Source organism: Rhinolophus hipposideros, assembly GCF_964194185.1.
Source record: "Rhinolophus hipposideros genome assembly, chromosome: 6".
NCBI lineage: Eukaryota > Metazoa > Chordata > Mammalia > Chiroptera > Rhinolophidae > Rhinolophus > Rhinolophus hipposideros.
Genome location: NC_138052.1, coordinates 59,907,128 through 59,927,671, shown reverse-complemented (window position 1 = coordinate 59,927,671; position 20,544 = coordinate 59,907,128). Strand labels below are relative to the sequence as shown.

Here is a 20,544-nt window from a genome sequence, read left to right as displayed (position 1 = left end):
GTACTAAACCCTCTATAAAATGGTATGTAATATAGAATATTATTCTAATAGATAAATATTGACCAAGCCTTCAAGATATATGCATTTTTATATGTAACAGTTCCTTTACCCTCAGTTCCAAGTTCTTGAACAAGTCATGTTCATTCCCACCTGCAGGCCCTCTAACCTGGAAAACCTCATTCCTTCCATTCTTGATTCAAATCCTACCTGAAAATTCCATTCCTTCCATTCGTCATTCAAACCCTCACTCCTTCCATTCTTGATTCAAACTCTACCTGAAAATTCAGTTCTAGTTGTCCACTCATGACTCTAACGCATGATGAAATGTGAGTTTGCCCCTGAAGGAAATATCTAGCTCATGGGACAATTATGGTGGTGTAAAGATAGAGGAATGTATAATGAGTCACGGGAAAGGGGTGGCACGGTGTGAGAGAGGGAATGCTTTCTGGCCCAAGAAAAAAATCCTGTGCAAAGAAACAAAAGAGTGGCTATCCTTGGATTTTTTCGAGAATTGTGAGTTGTTCACTGTGACTAGAGAGAAAAGTCAGGAGGGAATGAAGAGCTTTTATGCCATGCTAAGAATGAGCTTCACGTTGCTTCTGAATTGCTCTTTACACTAGACAGTTGTTCTTTAATTATATTCCTGAAAGGTTGAAGAGACATTTCCTCTTCATAAAATGCATTCCAGTTCTCTTCCCACCATTTTAAAAAACTGCTTTCATGATTTTTTCCCCCCTGAACAAACAGACTTTTCTCTAAATTTGCACGTGATGGCACAGGACTCTGTTGTGCACTATGAAACTGCATATGCTTCCCGTGGCTACCGTGTTCTATGTCCTATTTTTAAAGGATTGAAAACATCCCCTGCCATAATAATTATGGATAGCTACCTTTATGGACATCAAGTTTAACTTAAGTTAGAAAATGTCACGGAAGATACGTACAAATTATACGTATCTTTTTGGTTTTACTTTCATCAAGAATTGTGGAGCACAAAAATCCATAGTTCTTTCCACGTAGCAAGCTATTTACCAACAGTCTTTAACGAAAATGAAGAAGCACCAGTCAAAAGCGATAAAACATGAGGCAGCATGGCTCTTTTTGATAGGGGGAAAAAAAACAAAACAGGTACATTTGAAAAACGTAGAGCTTTACTAAAACTTACATATGTCCCAAAACAACAGCCATGTCTTAAAGCACCATGTGATTAAATGTGTTTTCAATTACATCATCATACAAATCAAATATATTTGGATATAATGCACTGGCAAACACCAGAACTCAGTCAACAGTCTTCAAAAAAAAAAAAAAAAAGTAGGTGTATTACCTACCCATTGCTTTTAATGCCTTCAGCTTTGACTGGTTCATAACCTCAAATTACCATAATTTCAAGAAGTTTGCTCAACAGGAAGTTCTTTTTTACCATTCAGAACTTTTTTTCCAGAAACCAAGTCTTAAAATACTTGACTTAACATCAGGCAGAAGTTTCACTTAGAGGAAATGTGAATAGAGGTGGGTGGGGAGAAAGAAAAGGAAAGCCTACTTTCCAAACTGACAAGAAGTTCATTCATGACCTGACTGAAACTGGTAGCTAATCCCAGGCCTATAAGTGAAGTAAGTATTTTGAGTCATAGTCCTGAAGTCACCATTTCGAATTATGCTGGAACTCCACAGTCTGCTTGGACCATGTCACTGACCTTGAAAGGGAAAGACCTTGAAAGAGAAAGCAGATACAGACAACTGCAGAAATTCCAGAGTTAGACGAAATGCTTCCTCAGTAACAGTCCAGAAAGAACAAAGATTTCTATCCATAATTCTGTAAAACACCTTGGAATATTAGCTTCGATCTTCTAAATAAATTAAAGAGAAAAAGGGCATTTCACACAATGGTAAAAATGAGAAGAAATGCCCCATATTACATAAATTAACATAAGACTATCCTATCACTTTCAAAAATACACAGAAGAGAATGTTGCTAGAGAAACTTGAAGTTAATTAGCAAGTAAATCAATAGAGACTTGAAGTTTTAATATCTATTTTTGTTGGCTTTTAATTTTGTCAGTTGGATTTTATCAAACTCGCATGATTGAAGACTTCGGTACAAAAACCTATTGAGTAAAGCAAACTGTCATAGCTTTAGACTATGCTACCTGAATTAGTAGCCCACTCTTCTCATTTCTCATTTCCTCAAGAGTGTTTCAAAAGACATTGTTGAACATTCAACTTGCTGGAGAATTACAGGGATGCTTATTTTTAAGACAAAATTACCTTATCACCCTAAAGCTAAATTTTTTGTTTCTTCTTTTCATGCCTAAAGAGTATTTTTTGAAGCAAGAAGATTATGTCATCCTTTTTAAAAAGGCTAAAGTCAAGAAGAATGCCAAAGCATCAAAAAAGCAAGATGCTACACTTCTATTAGGAAGTTACCTGTGTTTTTAATCATTTGGTTTCCATCCATTACTATATGACTCTATGAATAATGAAATAGCTTAGGTCCTCAGAGAGCTTATTTTTTGCCCCCCCAAAGTGTCTATTACCACAATGTAACATACAGCATGGTGACTACAGTTAATAATACTGTATTGTATATTTGAAAGCTGCTAAGAGAGTAGATCTTAAAAGTTCACATCACACACACACAAAAAAAATGTTGTAACTATGTGTGGTGATGGATACGTTTTTCAAAGTGGGAGAAAACTAGTATGGATATGTATCCATTAATCTTCACATACAAATTAGTTAGGAGCTTTCATATCCCCTCTTAATTAACTTTATGTTTACATTTCATCTCCCACCCATAAAGGAGTTTTAATTTATAATATTCACAAACATAGAAATTAAGCAAGCTCCTCCTAACAAATTTTAGTATATGTGCTGCCGAAGCGAGCACCTCCTAACAAATTTTATAAGCTTTATCTTTCCTATTTCTCTATTCTATGTCTTATAGTCAAACTATTACAGGAGAATATTGTAAAAAATAATCCATTTAAAAAATCAAAATTCTAGATATTACTGAAAAAAATAGAGTAAATAATTTCTTTGACTTAATAAAAAACGTTTCTTAATTTAAGCAACGGTGATAGACAATAAGTAGTAGTTACATATTAGTATTAATGAAAGGATGATTTACTTTATAAACTTCAAAGTGTCTTTAAATGTTTCCAGAAGCATAACTGTATTGACTTAAAATGACGAGACAAAGGTCTCTAAATCTGAATTGTTTGGAGTCACAGGCTACTGAAAAACTAATCATTTGTGAATATAAAAATAGATTCTAAAATCATAATCTATTAATATGAGAAACTGTTACTAATTTACATAGAACTGCCTAGAAACATTTTTTACATAAAATTAGATATAATTGTTCTCCAAAAGCAAACCAGAAAAGTCAGAAAAGCAGAGCCAGCAGAAAACACGATGAAGCTTGTTACACTGGAATCGGTATTTATTTATTGAGTTATCTCTACCACAGGGAACAGAGAATCAAAATCTCCCTCTCCTTCCATGAGCAAGTCTGATGGTTCTGCTGGAGTCAACACAAAGAATACAGGCTCTTTGAAAACACCCACTGCTTTCTCAATGCTGGTTTGTTTCCTCCTAGTGAGGAAACAAAAATGTTAGATGCTTTCAGGATCAGTTTCTTCTCAAAAACTGATCCTGAAAGCATCTAACATTTTAAAACAAAAACTCTTTACTGAAGATTTTTTTTAAAAAAACCAAGTCAATGCTAAGTCTTAAAATAATGGGTATTAGTCAGGTCCAAGTAGCCAAGGAAGGAGACGGGCTTTAAAGAATCATATGAATTTAGTTTTGGTAAAATATTTAACATGTTACAATACCAACTAACTGCAGGAGTGTTAGTCAACTAGTAATAAATTGGATTAACTGATTTCTAGGTTGACTACCAGCTCTGTAACTGTATCTTTCTGAATGAGGGGATGACAGATTATATCTGGAAAACAGTTTCATTAAAAAGAAAAAAACAAACAAATAATTCCCCAGCACAGTATAAATTTATTTCCTAGTAACAAGGGATGGGAGAGTTTTCCTCTGGGTTTTTAACTTTTTAATCTGCAGGACTGTCACAACTGTAGAGATATCCAGATACAACTATGGAAGACTGAAAATTCACCAACAGGACACAGTCAAACTTGAGAGGCTGTTTTTGAGTGTGCCTGATTGTTTTAATTGCAGTGAGTTGGGAATTATATGTCACAGAGGCTAGAGAGCAGCTAAACATTTTCTGTTATTAAATACAAAGCGCTATAATATCCTGAAAATACTCCATAGCATTTTTCTTGATGAGAGAACCGGCATGGCCAGGGTTTGCCCACAGCCTACAGACAAAGCCCTTCTGGGAACAAGTGGTGAGTATTTCAGAAAGCCATTTGGGGTGGGCAAGGGAGTAATGTGACTTCTTACCTTTTCTAAGACAGATATTGTCAGTGAGAGGTCACTGTCATTCACACTGAATTTGGAATATAAACATAGGAGCTTCTCCTTTTTTCAGGGGGCATATGTAACAATCATGGAGGCAAGCCTGCATTTCTAAACAAAGAGACTCTGCAGAGGTCAGGTGCTGCCCATTCTCCTGCCTTGGTGCAGAGCATCAGTACATCTTCTCGGAAAGACTTAGTATTAAGAAAACTGGGCAACAGTCAGTTTGTTAGTAACATCTGCTTCCCAGAAAAGGAAAGTATGTTGCAAGGACAAGATTTTCCCAAATGTGTCCCTTATGTCTGCAAACCAAGATAGCATCCATTTAAGAATATCCACAATTATCTTTCTTTCCTTTTTTTTATAATTATTCACCTCCCCACAGCTGTAGTATAGGCATGATAAACATAATCCTTTCTTCATTTGTACACAGTTTCACTGTTTTTACCAAGTACCTTCATAGACATTATCTCATTTGACAACCCTGAGAGGGAGATATTATGCTTATGTGACAAACGGGAAAAGTTGAGCTGGCAAATGTAAGTCATTTGCCCAAGGTCACATTTAGTGAGTGTCAGCGCCTGAATCTGAGACTACATCTTCTACGTCTAATTTACATTCCTCATAACCACAGAGCCAAAGCAAAAAGAATAAAAGCAGAACAAGGACTGCTTACATTATAAGCACAGTTCTTGCCCTAAAGTGACTTGCAGTATAACCAATATTAAATAACAAAATACATAAAAGGGCACTGTGGTAACAAACTAAGGCCCCTCCCAACCCACCTGCCACCTAAAGAGGTCCAAATCCTAATCCCCAGAAATTTACATGTGAATGGGTGACCTTACATGGCAAAAGGGACATTTCGGTGTGATTTCAAGGACCTTGAAATGTAGAATACTCTAGATTATCTCGATGGGTCCAATGTAATCACAGCAGGGATGCAGAAGAGTTAGTAGTGTCTGATGATGGATGTAGCCTAAAAAACACTGGGCTAGCCATTGCTGGGTTCTAAGACAGAAAAAGGGGCCACGAGTCAAGGAATGAGAGTGGCCTTTAGAAGCTGGAAAAGGCATGAAAGCAGATTCTTCCCAGAGCCCCCAGAAGGACTGCAGCACTGCAGACACCATGATTTTAGCCCAGTGAGAACCATTTTGGACAGCACTGACGATAATAAATGTGTGCTGTTTTTAAACCACCAAGCTGATAGTAACTTGTTACAACAGCAGTAAGAAACTAATTCAGGCATGAAGACAAACTTCAAATAACAGACCTCCCCTTGCCTACCACATGAATATTCTCAATATCATATTGCATCCCAACATAATACAGTTGGGAATATTTTTACTACCTAAAATACGTAGATCATTAATCCTCAAACTGAATAATATGTTAATCTTTAAGTTCTACTTTTCCACATCCACATTCAGATAAACTCAGTTCATTTTCTACATGCCAGTCATCGTAGTGTAAAACAAACAAATTATATCCGAAAATGATCTTTTCATCTTCACTAATTCCACAATTCTTCAAAGGTCGTATGAGCCTGTCAATTTAGGGAAACATCAGTTTTCAGCCATTATACAGACCTTGGTTAAACCTACAAATTGGGTGGAGTAGATGAAAGGGTTTAAAAATCAAGAGGGCAACTACCACATATATATTGTAATATTGTAATCTCTATACACGCAAGTAAAATAACACAATGGGTTTTCCTTTTGACATCCCAGGTGTGGCTTTGTTTACATATTATGTCAGGAAAATCAGCAGGAAAAACAAAAATAAAGAAGACAAGCAAGAGTCAATAGCTCCAAAGAAAATTAATAGAGAGTATGTTCCGGATCTAAATTTCACAAACCCAAGAGATAACAAATTTTATTTTATTTTTTTTTCCCCCTTCTCTTTTTTCACCAAGACAACAAACTTCAGAATGAGGTTTCCTTTTGTTCCTGCAGGCTCTCTAATGTATAAATACACAATAAAAATAATAATAATAAAAGCAGCAAGTAAGCATGCCATGGTGAATGGAATTTTCTACTAAATTAAACTTTTCATCACAGAATCCTACATTTCCCCTTAATTGTTTAAAAGACATGTCTACAATATTTTGAAGCTATCCAGATGACAGTATTATAATTTATATAATTCTACCAAAAATAATGACTGGGAAAAATTAATAGACTAGACACGGGAAGTGTTATTTGCTCTGTAATGTTCATGTCAGATCAACTTAGCATGGCAAGGAACCAAACACGCAACATCTAACCCCTGAGCTCTAGATCCTTTTATTTTTAATATAAAGCTCTATGCGTGTTAGGCTTTATGATGAATTTATTTTGTTAGACTGCTAGTTCAGAGTATCTTTTAAAAATTCATTTAGAACCTTCTTCAGCTTACTTCCAGCTTCATTTCTTACCATCTTCTCAACACCTCACCGCCCTACACACATACACCTTATACACTAAGTCCTCACTTAACATCAATAGGTTCTGTGACTACATGAAATGACATATAACGAAATCAGTTTTACCATAGGCTAATTGATATAAATAAGAGTTAAATTCCTACAGCATTTTATCAGTGTTCAAATGAAACAACATAAAATGACATTATTTTATTGAATCAAATGACATTATTTTATTGAACCAAATGACATTATTTTATTGAATCAAATGACATTATTCAAGGACCTGCTGTACTTACATATAGACACATATATGTGGGTCACATGGAATTACTTGATTTTCATTCATAAACATCTTTTACTAATCTGTGGAAAAACTTTCCTCTACCTGGACCCCTCTTCACATCTGATGAACTCCATCTCATTTTTCATTAGCTAGCTCAAATGTCACCAGCTGATCTGGGAAGCTTTCCTCAAAAGCCCCAGGCAAAGTTAGATACTTTCCGTTATACCTTCTTTATTTTGGTATAAATCTATGTGTCTCTATAGCTCAGAATTAAAGTGAAATAAATTTAGATAGGTTTTCCAAACATTTTTTAAATCTTCTCTTCTTTCCTACTACCCCAAATCATGTCCTGGAGCAGGTAGGAAAGCACACTAAAAGTAACTATCTTTCTTCTTTAAGAGCTAAGAAACTAAGCATTATGCTACCTAAAAACCAAAATCCGAACTTTCTTCTTCAGCAGTAGCTACATGTCTTAATTCATGTGACAAGCCACAATGAAATGGCCTTCTAATAAATTATACACTGTCTAATAACCAGGTGCATCTTTAGTAAATATGGAAAGTAAAATTAGTCCATGAATTATTCATCAATAACAGATATACACTGTATTCATAAAGGATGTTTTCTGTCTATCACCTGGTTTTCCAACCAAAAAGAAAAAAAGGCACCCTATTATTCCTCTTCAGTTTTTTCTTTTAAAGGACTCCAAGTTTTAGTTCCCTATACAAGCTTATAATCTATCATTCCTTAGCTGTGTGAGATTAGAGGCTTTTCCTAACTTTTAAAGGCATAAGACTTAGATTCAGCCAGTCAGATTCTACCATGAAAGCTTTGAGTCTCTAGCATGTGATGCAGAGAGTCTGGGACGGGTAAGAAATTGTCATGATGCCCCACACTTAGCAACAGCAATTCCAGCAGCAGTAAAACCCAGCACTAACAATTCCTCTCTCTTTTAGCTTCTCTTGGTTCTGCCCATTATGCAGAAAACTGGTCAGGTACCAATATACTTCCAGTAAATTCCTGTCCAGCTAAATTTAGCCATAGTCTATTTTTATTGCTTTTCACTAAGAACCCAACACCTGCATGTAATACACACACACGCAACCTACCATATGCTAGACATTTCTCCATACACTAGCACACAATGGTGAGCAAAAATAAATTTGTTCCCTGTTTTGGAGAGCTTATAATCTAGTCAAGAAAACAAACATATCACAGGATAAGCAGAAAAATAAAAAAGAAAACCCAACTTCATTACAGCAGCTTAATGAAGAAAAAGAGCTGCATACTGTGCACTAAAGCTGTCTGCAGAGTAGAACCTGACCAAAAAGGAAGAGGAGGGAAATGGGAAAGGACTATTCATAATATTTAACAACAAGCATTTAAAAGCACCTTACTGTACAAATTTTTATTGTGATTCTGGGGCTAACTGAGGTTTTTGTTTTTGTTTTTGTTTTTAAAAAGGAATGGATAAAGTCACTATTGGTTTTTTTCTAAAAAGAAACAGCCCAAGAAACAAATGATCTGAAGGTATTTTATACAGTTACACACTTCAAATGTTGACCCAATAACAATCAAAGGGGCTTCTCGGGGCTCAATTAAACGTTCAGACTCACAAAATTATGAAAGGCCACTAGTAGCACCACTCTATTTAGAGGGTGTAGGACAGAACCAGACAGACATGTCTCCTTGATAAGTGCCCTATGTGAAAGTCCTGTGCAGCAGGACACACAGCTCTCCAGAGTTCCTCTCTGTCTCACCAGATGACCGCTCAGATATGAAAAAACAAGATCTGGTAGGCGCAGGACCAATCCTGGCTTCAAAGCCTCATGCCCCATAGGGCCAGTGGCCACCGTGAGTGGCCAGCGAGGGCTACCCTGAGCTGTTGTGAGCGGCTGACCGACGACCAATTGCTCAGCTTGGGGGGTGGACAAGGCTCATAATACCAGCATGGCTCAGGGAGCTGTGTCCTACACAACTAGACTGATAAATGACAGCTTGAACCAGAGTGGGGGTGTGGGGGGAGGCAGAAGAAGGGGAAAAAAAAAAAGGTTAGGAGAAATAAGGGGACAACAGTTTCCAACAAAGAGCAGAGACTTCAAATAAGAAAGGAATGGACAATGTGATGAACTGTAAAAGAGATCTTAAATGAGATGAGGGATCAGAACTGTCCACTAACGTAGATGGCCACTAGCGATCTCAGTGAGGGCCATTGTTGGGTTGGGGTTAGGTGGCTGCCAGACTAAAATAGATAAAGAAATAGATAAACTTGGGAAGTAATGAAGAGAAGCATAGCATGCAATATCCTGGATGTGAAGAAAAGGAGAAAAGAAAATGACTAAGAGAAGACATGTTCCAGAGAAAGCTATTCTGATTAATTTTTCAGGTAAAAAAAAATTTAAGGATGTTTGCAAGTTAAAAACAAAAAGGGCAAAGGGCAAATGTACAACAGGAACATAAAGATAAATGAAGGAACAGGCAGTGTCCCCGAGAAGGGAGTAAATCAAAACAATATAAAGCAGCTTATATTTATGGAGCGATTGCAATGTGCCTGTCCCTGTACTAGTAAACACTTCACATGTCTTAATGGATAATCAGCTCATTTGGTTTAAGGCATACCTATGGAGCAGGTCTGATGGTGGTAACCTGTGAAAGGTAAACTGCTGGTAAATGGTAGGGCCAGGGTTTGAGTAATAGGCAGTTTAGCTCCAGAAACCACACTTATCCATTCAGCTACACTCTTTCTTAAGAGAGATATATCTCAAGACTGAGACAAAGAAAAAGGAAAGAGAGAAAAGCCACTCTCTCTTGAGATAATGGAAAAGATAAAAGACAGCTGTGGTGCAGAGACTTTGTGTGTTTGCGTTAAGATGGGGTAAGGGTTCCTAGGAACACAGGTGTGAGGAAAGTTCTGGTGGATGCTGTAATTTTTAAGCATTTCCTCCATAAAGTCAAAACAATCTAATGGTGTTATTTTTAGAAAATACATTCTCAAAACTAGAATATTGGAATCTATATTATAGTACTCTTTTTTTAAATTCAAACACAATTTAGATAAAAATTCTAAAGAAATGAAATCTTAATTTGTATCTTCTTTTCATAAGAGAAGTCTCAAAAGTTATATAAAATAGTTACAAAATAGCACAAGCAAGGACACAAGAGAACAGAACAACAAAACAATAAAATATATATATATATATATGTATATATATATATATATATATATATAATATATATATATATGTACACGTATAACTAAAGGACTATATTTCTTCACTATAGAAAAATCTTATCATTCATTCATTCATTCATCTATTCAATTTATTGGGCACTACTTGTGCCAGGCACAGGGTATTGTCTAGGCCCAGGGGTTTTGTAAATCAACAAAACAGATGAAAAACTATCCTCCTGGAACATATATCCTATTTGAGAAAGAGACATTAACTAGAACTAAATAACATACAGCAGTGTGATCACTACAGTGAAAAATAAAACAGAGAAGAGGATGGAGGCACAAAGTGGGAAAGAGAGAACTGCAGTTTTCAACAAGATAGTCACAGCATTACTGAGAAGATGACTTTTGAATTATTTCAAAGGTGGTGATGGAGGTGGGACCCAATGTACATCTGGGGGAACAATGATCCAGGCTGAGCAAAGGTGAGGTGGGAATGTGCCCACTGTGTTTAAAAACCACTGCAAAAAGACCCAATGAGTCTGGGAGAGAGTGAAGGATGGGAGAATAGTAGATGAAGGTAAAGACGGAAATAGTGGGCTGGAATACTCAGAGTCCTCTCGGTCTCGAATGGGAGGATATTAGTGGAATGTGAGCAGGAATGTTATAATTTGAATATTTTAAATAGATCCCTATGGCTGCTGTAGAGAGCAAACAATCAGTGGGTATGCAGGGCAGAGGTAAACAGAACAGGTGAGCCAGCTCTCTTCAGCTGCCCCTCAGGTCTCCTCTCCACTGTTCTCCACCCTGCTCTTTGCCTAGGATGCTAACCAGTATGAACTCAGGGGCTGCCGTGCCTGTGGGCTTCCAACTGGAGTTAGCCAGTGGGGAGCAGGTACAGAGGATCAAAAGGAGGAAGGAGAGTGAGGTCAGGGTTCTATTCCCATGCTCCTCCCTCTCAGTCCCTTTGCTGGCTACTGCCCTCTGACAAAAGCCATAGCTCCGTCACCGTGTCCTCTTGTGGATTCCGATCTGTGAGACCCAACACAATCATTTGTAAATAGCACTTTTAATAAAACCTCCTCAAAATATCCCAGTTTAAGTGTTCCATCTCTTTCCTGGCAGTACTCTTAACTAATTCAGGAGTCTAGGGCAACAGTCCAGGTGAAACACAATGGTGGCTTGGACCAGGATGTTAGCAGCGGAATGACAAGAAGCAGTTAGATTTTGACTTGTCGACAGATTTAAAGTCAAACATGACCCCAGACCAAAAGGACAGAGTGCTGTCAACTGAGATTCATTTTTTAAATTCACAGATCAATAGAAAATAAGTGCAAATACATTAAAAGAAGCTCACAGGCAAAGGAACACTATTGCTTACAAATACAAAGAACTTAGTCTTACTGTTAATTAAAGGGACGCATATTAATAAAACAATATAATAATAATACTATAATACTAATAATACTAATAATACAATATTATAACAATATAAAACTGACAAAGATAAAATAATACGGTGATAAACGTTACTGGCATGGGAGTCAGAAAACATAATTACAGAAGTATAAACCTTTGTGAAGAATAATTTGCAGTATCTATCAAAACTTTAAATATACAAATACGTTGATCTAAAAATCTCCTGCTAGGACTTTATCCTACAGACATACTCACACATTTGCACAAATACCTGTGCAAAAGCTTTTCACAGCAGTGTTTATAATAATAAGTAGACTGGAAACAACTTTAGTGTCCATCAATAGGAAATATGAGTAAAATAAATTGGGCTACATATACAATAGAATACTATCAGTGATATGCAAAGAATAAGGTAAATATGTTGATATGGAAAGATCTACAAGAGATTTATATTGTGAGGTATGGGGTAGGGATGGGGTGAGTCAGGTGCCTAACAGTATATTTAGTATATTCCTACTTGTGAGTTGCCTTTTTTTTTTTTTTTGTAAAAGTAACAAAACTAGAGAAGGAACAAAGAAATTGTTTAGAGTGATTGCCTCTGAAAAGGCTGATGTGAGGAAGTCCTATTTTTCATTGTATACCTTTTCGAACTGTTTGTAAATTTTTCTACCAAGGGTATATATTACTTTTTCAATAAACAAAATATTATATAAAGCTAAATTTCAAAAAAGACCAGCAATAAATTATCTTGCACTGCACAAAAATCTATGATGCTGGACACAGAAACTTATCTAAACAATCGAACCTATCTATCAAAACTGGATTACAGTTTCATCTTATTAGCATTCATATTTTGCTAGAAGATATAAATGCCCTGACCCATCGTACTCTGTACCACAGGTATTTCTCAACTTGTGGTAAACATGAGCCTTGGGGTTTTCCAAATATCAGCCATATATGGAAGAAACAACAGGGCTTAATGTACATGGTTTCAAATGGAAAAAAACAAACATGTGACCTGATTCCTATTAAAAGTTGACTGACACTCATTTTGGCACTGGTCACGATGTCAAATGGAATAGTTCGGTCATAATTCCTGTTTCACTGACATTATAATTTCCAAAATGAATAGATTTTAGAACTAGTAGGAAGTAAAAATATGGAAAAAGATTAATTTTCTTCTGACTTAAAATATTCTATCAAAGCCAGCAAACCAGAATCATTCAAAACAAAACAAAACTGTAAAACTATTATACCAGAAAAAGGTCATAAAATTTCTTTGAGAATTCTCTAAGCTTTCACAAATATACATACATATCTCAATACAGATGTGTACAGGATTATATATATTTTATATCACTGATGTATTTTGCCGTGTATAATGCGTACTTTTTTGCCCAAGTTTGTGAGGGAAAAATAAGGATGTGCATTATATATGGGTAGTACTAATTCCATATCTATATACATGTTTTTAATTCTTTTATTTATTCTTATGAGTTAAAAGTGTAACTCTAGAAATCAATAACAATATCTGTATGCAAAATAATACCCTGGAATATGATAATCGGTTTTGTAGAACTTACAACGAACTTGCAACAATGAAGTATCTATCTTGGCCTTCTATGATGCGTAAATATCACAAATTTTTTATGGGTACATAACATTTCTTGTACCTTGTATCTGTTCTTGTGTTTTGTAGTTACTTGTTACATAAAATTTCTTGTATCACAATATGTTAAAAAATAAATCCTAAAATTCCTTTATAATACAAAAAACAAGTACCTAAATGAAAACAAATAAAAATCTAAATTAAAAAATTAAAACAAAAGATATTTTTCCCTGAAAGACTAGGCCAAAAACATGGGTGTGTATTACACACGTGAGCGCATTATACATGGCAAAATACAGTAAGTTATTTCTTATTTCCCATTTTCCTTATGCAATTTTTCTCCTTACTAGCATAATCCTGACACTAAAATCTGTCTCTATAAATAAAATTTTAATATTATTAGAACCATACTACATAACATTCCCAATAAATTTTGGGTAAGAATTTTTTTTAAGTCAATCAGATCTACTGGAATGTGAAAGATTCCTCAACTGGTTTTGGTAGCACAATCCCAGGCTTAGGTATATTCATAATTAGAGAGTTGATCTTCTACAGTTGCCAATGAGTCATGCTTCAGTTTTGCCAACAGAGAAAGGACAAAAGGCCTTGCTGTATCTCTGAGCTCCCTCTTCTCAGACGACATGCAAAAACATTTCATTAGATTTTCCCCAGATTTCTGCATATTGACACCATCAGTTTAAAGTCGAAGACATCCAAAGCAATGAAAATGCAATGTATTTTTAATGCTTTTATATGCCACAAAACTGCAGGGGGAAAAAATATAATAAATCATTTGTGTATAACTTTCTCAGGAGATCTGAAGCGCTTATTATATATGTTATTTTACTAAATGTTTATATTTAAGCTAAAGCTTTCAAATATTAAGTGATACTGAAAAAATCAAATGACTTAGGAAAAGGGACCACTGCATCAACATTTACCTGTTGCATCAAATTCAATTGGCTGACACCCACGGTGGGAAGACCAATCACACTTGAGGACTTGCCCTCCTTCCACAATTCCAGGCTGGGTAGTGTTTGCTTTGGGTGCTCCCACCAGAAGAAACATCCTGCTAAAAAACAAAAGGCAAAATAAGACTTTAAATGGCAGCAAGCATAAACAATATCTTACAATTTAGGAAAAACAATCATTTTCTTGATATTATCCACAAAAATTTTTTTAACTATTCACTGAGGGCATAATCTTCATTATTCATTGGGTGCTCTCTTACATACATTATTCAATATAGTTTATTCATCCTAGTAACATATTATAAGGCAACTTCAGGGTTACATGTCATTTAAAAATTTATACTGGACAAATTTAAATAAGTATAGACTATATGTCAATTATATCTCATTACAGCTACTGAAAAAATGTCCACTGGCTAGAGTCAGGAAAGTTTTGTTTTGGTTGTGTGTGTGTGTGTGTGTGTGTGTTTTGCTATCCACTTTCTATACCCTGAATGATGAATGAAAAATAATTATTCTAAATGAATTATTCTAAAGCATGGTAGTTCTAAATATTATTTTTCCATTTGGAAAACTTATCTTGGTATAGTACTGTACTTCAATTTTTTTTCTGAAAATAGTAACAAATTTCTTTCCACAAAATTAATCTAATCAATCCCATGTCAAATAGGATCACTATTCAATTTCTTATCAGGGTAAAATTCAGGAAGATAAAATAATCAGGAGTTCAATTTTTAAGTAAAAGAGATCTTTTCTTTACTTCTTCACTATTTTGGATAAAAACGGGGCTTTATGATAGTTTCACAAGCCCAGTGACCAAAAGTAACCTCACAGGATGATCTGATTATAAATTCCTAACTGGGCAGGTCATGGTAGGTAGTCACACCCTGGGTATATAACTTCTTTAATAAAAGATTTATCTTTGCCTTAAGCAAAACCTGTCCATTGTTTTTGTGTATCTAGGTTAACACACCTTGGAAATGCCTCTTTTCAGACCCCACAGATGTGAAACCACCCTCAAGAGAGCACACAATCTTGTTAACTATACTGTAAACCAATCTCAGCCTTGCTTTCTCCCCCGTCATGTAATCTTCTTTATGTTCCCTCCTGAATTCAAAATGCATAAAAGAAATTGCAAATTGCCATTCTAGGAAGCATTTTGGTCTGTTGAGATCTTGTTTCCAGGAGTATCCTCTGTTTGGCTCAAATAAATATAAAAATTCTCTACAGGCTAGGATGTTCTTATGTCTAACAGTCTTAAAGTCTTAATCATTTTAAATTTTGTCAATTTCAATTTTTCATTTCACATGGGTGGTATCTCCCAAATTATGTTTATAGACTGTTCAAGAGCTGGTTGCATGAATTGCTGTGTTATAGGAATCCTGCTCTCTGACACAAATCTGAAAACTCCATACTCAAAATACAGACAAAACTCCCAATCAAACCACACCCTATTTCATAAAGCTTTATGCAGTCATATTTGGCATCAGTAAAACACCAATGCTGGCAATCTTTCATCACAGCCAAATGACTCTGGGTAAGAAAGCAACTTAGTTTTCATTTAACAAGAACTTTTCATAAGAAAAAAAACTTAGGCTAGAATAAGACAGTCTTCTCCCCTGTGAATAACAGAGTAATTCATTGTCATTACACCCTCCTTTTCTACAGTAGAGATGGCTAACAACTTAATTTTGTGTGTATGTATATGAAGTTTTTCATTTTAATGGATAAAAAAATTGACCACAAAATTTCCCCTCTTCATCTGAATTAACTGATTTTTGAATATATAATGGCGAAAAAGAACATTTCAGACAAATGTACTTGTCAGGGTCTATACTTGAAAAGGAGACATTCCTGCCATAGTCCTAATAAGCGTAATATAAGCACAGGTATACATATGACTTTAGTGATGTGGGAAATGGTCATGTTCCAGATCAGGACAGGAGCGCTTGTTCTCAGAATTTGCCTAAAAGTCTAGAAACAAAATTCACTTCTGGACTGTCATCACATAACATGTTACACAACCTTTTATAACATTTTGTCAAAGCTATTCTTCCCACTTTACAATAAATTACTTCCTTGAATGTAGGGAACTCTAATTCATCTCTGTACCTGCTACCTAATAATCACTCCAGAAAAGTTTTTTTAAACTGACAGGTGAGTAGCAAGTGAATTTGATAGCTTTAGGTCTTAAACTTAACATAGTCATATATAAATAAGCCATTTCCATTATCCACTACCCCCTAGCATGCAGAAATCATCTCTATTAAACCTCCAATTATTTAAATTATCTGTAAAATAATTTTTCTTTATTTTCAATTTCAGATCTTTTCTTTCCTTGGCACTATAAGACAGAGAAGGCTGGGATGTTATTAGGGGACTGAGTTCTGAATGAGAACTGCGTTTTTTGGCAGCACATAGCTTGAGTTCCTTGGATAAGACCAAGAACAAGGCTGCTGCTTTTCATCAGATCATTTGCACATTATAGGCATGAAATGATGGTAATTAGATGTATAATATGGGTGTTTATTAAGTTTTCCTAAGCATACCTTCATGTGCAGTCTTGCACATTGGTGAAATACTACAGAAATGATAGACTAATATAAAAGGAATGTGTGAACACTGTCAGTTCCTAAGTGCTAAGTTAATGAGGGAACAGAAGCTGAGGAACAAAGTTGTTTGTCTAAAATATCAACATGTTATTTAAGTTACTTTTAAGAGTATTATAGAAAGTTTTTAAAAGAGAAAAGCCTGTTAATGTGTTGGGAGGGGGAATTTTGTGTCTTTTTTTTTTCTTTTTTTTGCCACAATAACAACAAACAAAGCCTAAAGCACTTTATAAAAAAAGAAATAATTGTTCATTGAAGTTAAACTAAGAATGTCTAGTGAATGTCTACAACAGCTTAATTAGGATAAGAGAAGTGACAGACCAGGAAAAAAAATTTGCAATACAAGCAGCACTGTCTGACACACAGTTTGGGACTGAATGCTACAAATCATTATATAAATCAATTGTGAAAGTCATTTTAAATCTCTGAGTCTCAGTTTCCTCTTCCACGGAGGAATAGAGATAACCATGCCCACTGTAGTTACCTAAAAAATAAATTTTCTGAAAATTTAAGAGTATGAATAGCTTTTCCATGTAAACAGACAAAAGCAAACTCAGAGAAATCTGTAAATATTATAGAAATACAAGATGATTGCATTGGAACTAAAATTAACAAAATACTCCCTAAAAAAGTAGGAAATATAGAAGTTAAAATCTGTTTTTAAATTTTCTTTCCTTAGTTCTCTTGAAGGGCTATTAATTAACTCAAATGCAAGAACTCAAGGAGAAAAAATGAAAAAGAAGGGTAGGAAATGGTTGGCTTGCAACATTTCCTGACAATGGTGAAAAGCTGGGGAAGATACACAGGATTAGTTGAGGCTGACAGAGATTTCACTGGTTAGCAGAGAAATTCTGATGCTCAGCAACTTAGTTTCTTATGCCGGCAATTTTCTCCTGATAGACTCCAAAATGTTTGCCCAAGAACAATATCAGGAGCCCCATCCTCACCATTCTTTTTAAATGACTTGAGACATTTCCATTAAATGACTTCAAAATTAAAGTGTACATATATAAGTGGTCTGTTAATATCATGCCTGGAAATTCTAAAAGATAAAAGGCAAAGTGTGTGATCGGTGTGTGTGGGGGGGGGGGAGTGGAAGACAGAGGAAGGGAAGAGGGAGGGAAAAGTGGCAGGGGGGGGGCAGAATAATGGAGGGCAAGAGAGGGAAGGAGAGACAGACAAGAAGGTAAGGAAAACCAACCAAGAGGATGGCCTTCAAATACCCTTCCTATCCAAAATGTACTTTAAGGGCAGTTACTTCAGGGAATGTGACCTTCACTATCAAGGAGAGGCAACCAGCCAAACAATGACAAGTGCATTTTTTAAACTCTCCAAATGAACTAAATTATTTGGCTGCTTTCAGTACTGACTTCTCTCTCCAAGATAAAGCATATTTAATATGTTTGGCTGACTCTGGGTTGACCAATGAGACTTCACCAAACGGAACTTCTGACACATTATCATACACATATATAGAAAGAACTGTGCGTAAAATTTTAACACTGAATGTTGCTTCAGAGCTATAAGTCCAGCCTTAGACTTGGTTTTCATAAAAAAAAAATGCTACAGAGTCAACATTTTTATGATGTAAAACAGACAAGGTAACTATAAATTCTATAAAATTTCCCTTCTCTTTTATAATGTCCTATAAATATTGGGCCTTAATCAGGAGTAATCTACATAGTATTTCCTCTCTAAATAATAAGGCTAGAGTTTATGTATGTACATTATTTATGACAAGGAAAAAAGAACCAATACAGTAACACTAAAGTTCATGAAAATAAGACGGCACCATTTTGTAAAGAGTTGTGAAGATAGTGGCAATGATGATGGGAGAAATGGGACATGAACTTTTAAAAGACTGGGACAGACTGAAAGGGGGCTTTCATCCAGATTTAGCAGTTTGGGTTTTCTCTCTGGCCATGGGAGCACTGCTGAGGAAATTTTAGCAGCAGAATACCAGGATCAAAAGGATTTTTCAGAGCAGTCAAGATGGCACAGTAGGTAAGTGCTGCGCTTACCTTCTCTCACGATCACATGAAAATTACAACTAAACCACAGAACAACCATCATTGAGAATCGCCTTAAGTCTACCTGAACCAAAACCCTACAGCTACGGACATACAGAAGAAGTAACCTCGAGACTGGTCAGGAGGGGCAGAGACGAGGAACAACTGGTCCCACAACCACACGTGAGCATTAAAAATCGGGAGGGACATCTCGGCTGTGGAAGCTCCACCCTGAGGAGCGAGAGGTCCCAGCCCCACCTTAGGCTCCCCAGTGCCAAGGAGAGAAATCCCCATAACTTCTGGCTGTGAAAACCAGCAGACTGTGGCTGAGTGAGACGAGGGTTGCTGCACTCCCAGGTGCTCCTCTTAAAGGGCCCATGCACAGACTTCCTTGCTGACTGACTAACTTGCTCTGAGCTTCAGCTCTGGGGCAGCAGCTCAAAAGGCATGAGGGACATACAGGGAGAAACTGAGTTGTTTGGCTTCAGGACGAGGGATGGATGGGACGCTTTTTCCAGACAGAGGTGCTGGTGGAAATCATTCTTTGTTGAGCCCTACCCTCCTGTCATGAAAAAGCAGGCAGCCGCCATATCTGAGTCTCCACTGACCTAGCTAACACCATTTGTATGCCCTGCCCAGAATGATTCCTGAAGACCCCACCACACGCAACATTCAGGCACACCTAAGCTGCTTGTAATGCCTTTTCCGTATAAACAGCTTGTCTTGGCTCATGGTGCAGACTTTCCTAAAATTTCTCAAAGGTTCCCAAAATGCAAACGAGCAACATCTGACATCAGTGTGTCCCATACCCCAAGCCTGGCATTAGCAACAGCTGGCCCCAGTTCACGGCTTGGATTCTCAAGGTTACTCCAAGCCCAGTGTGGGTGGCAGCCATCTGCAGATTGCTTTGTGGCTCATGCCATGTGGCTCCGGGTAGAGCACAGGTTTGCTAGGGCCCTTCCAAGGAGACCCCAAGACTGACATGCCCAGTTGCCAGCTTGAGACCCAGCAAGAGCATCACCTGGCCACCTCCCGGGATGACACACCCAAAGGGCATACTGGGTAGGCACCAGGGCCCTGACAAAGCAAATCCTGCTCTGCAGGTTTAGCCCTTGCACAACAGTTCTTCCACTGTAATCAAAGCCAGTCCTCACAACCAATCAGCCCAAGATCAATCCTTCCCATTTACTTGCAAACAGCAACCACAACTCAACTACAACAGGAGAGCATGCACAATCCACACAAGGGACACACTTGGTCAGGTGACCAGGAAGAGGGTGTCACTGAGCCCCACAGTACACCTACTACATAAGGCACTTTACTAAGACCAGGAGACATAGCAGCCCTACCTAATACATAGAAACAAATACAGTGGTACCTCAGTTTTCGAATGTCTCTGTTGACAAACATTTCGGTTTATGAACGCCATAAATTTTATGGATCTATGGTATCATTAGGTAGTAAAATTCATGCTAAATTTGCAGTTTTAGGGGTTTATATTAAAGGTCTGGAATGGATTAATCCATTTTGCATCTACTTTCTACGAGAAACCGTGCCTTGGTTTTCGAACATTTCAGAACTCGAACGGTCTTCCACAATGGATTACGTTGGAAAACCGAGGTACCACT

The 20,544-nt window shown here is 36.6% G+C and overlaps 1 protein-coding gene across 3 annotated transcripts in view; it reads right to left on the bottom strand.

Moving 5' to 3' along the window:
* Positions 1–20,544, bottom strand: part of ITGAV (integrin subunit alpha V) — a 76,554-nt gene that overhangs the window by 49,630 nt on the left and 6,380 nt on the right. For 2 of the 3 annotated variants that reach the window (XM_081052315.1, XM_081052313.1), the window contains exon 2: positions 14,269–14,399. In XM_081052315.1, the coding sequence (XP_080908441.1) occupies positions 14,269–14,399 (131 nt within the window). The remainder of the gene's footprint in view (positions 1–14,268; positions 14,400–20,544) is intronic. The other variant, XM_081052314.1, reaches the window with a different exon arrangement.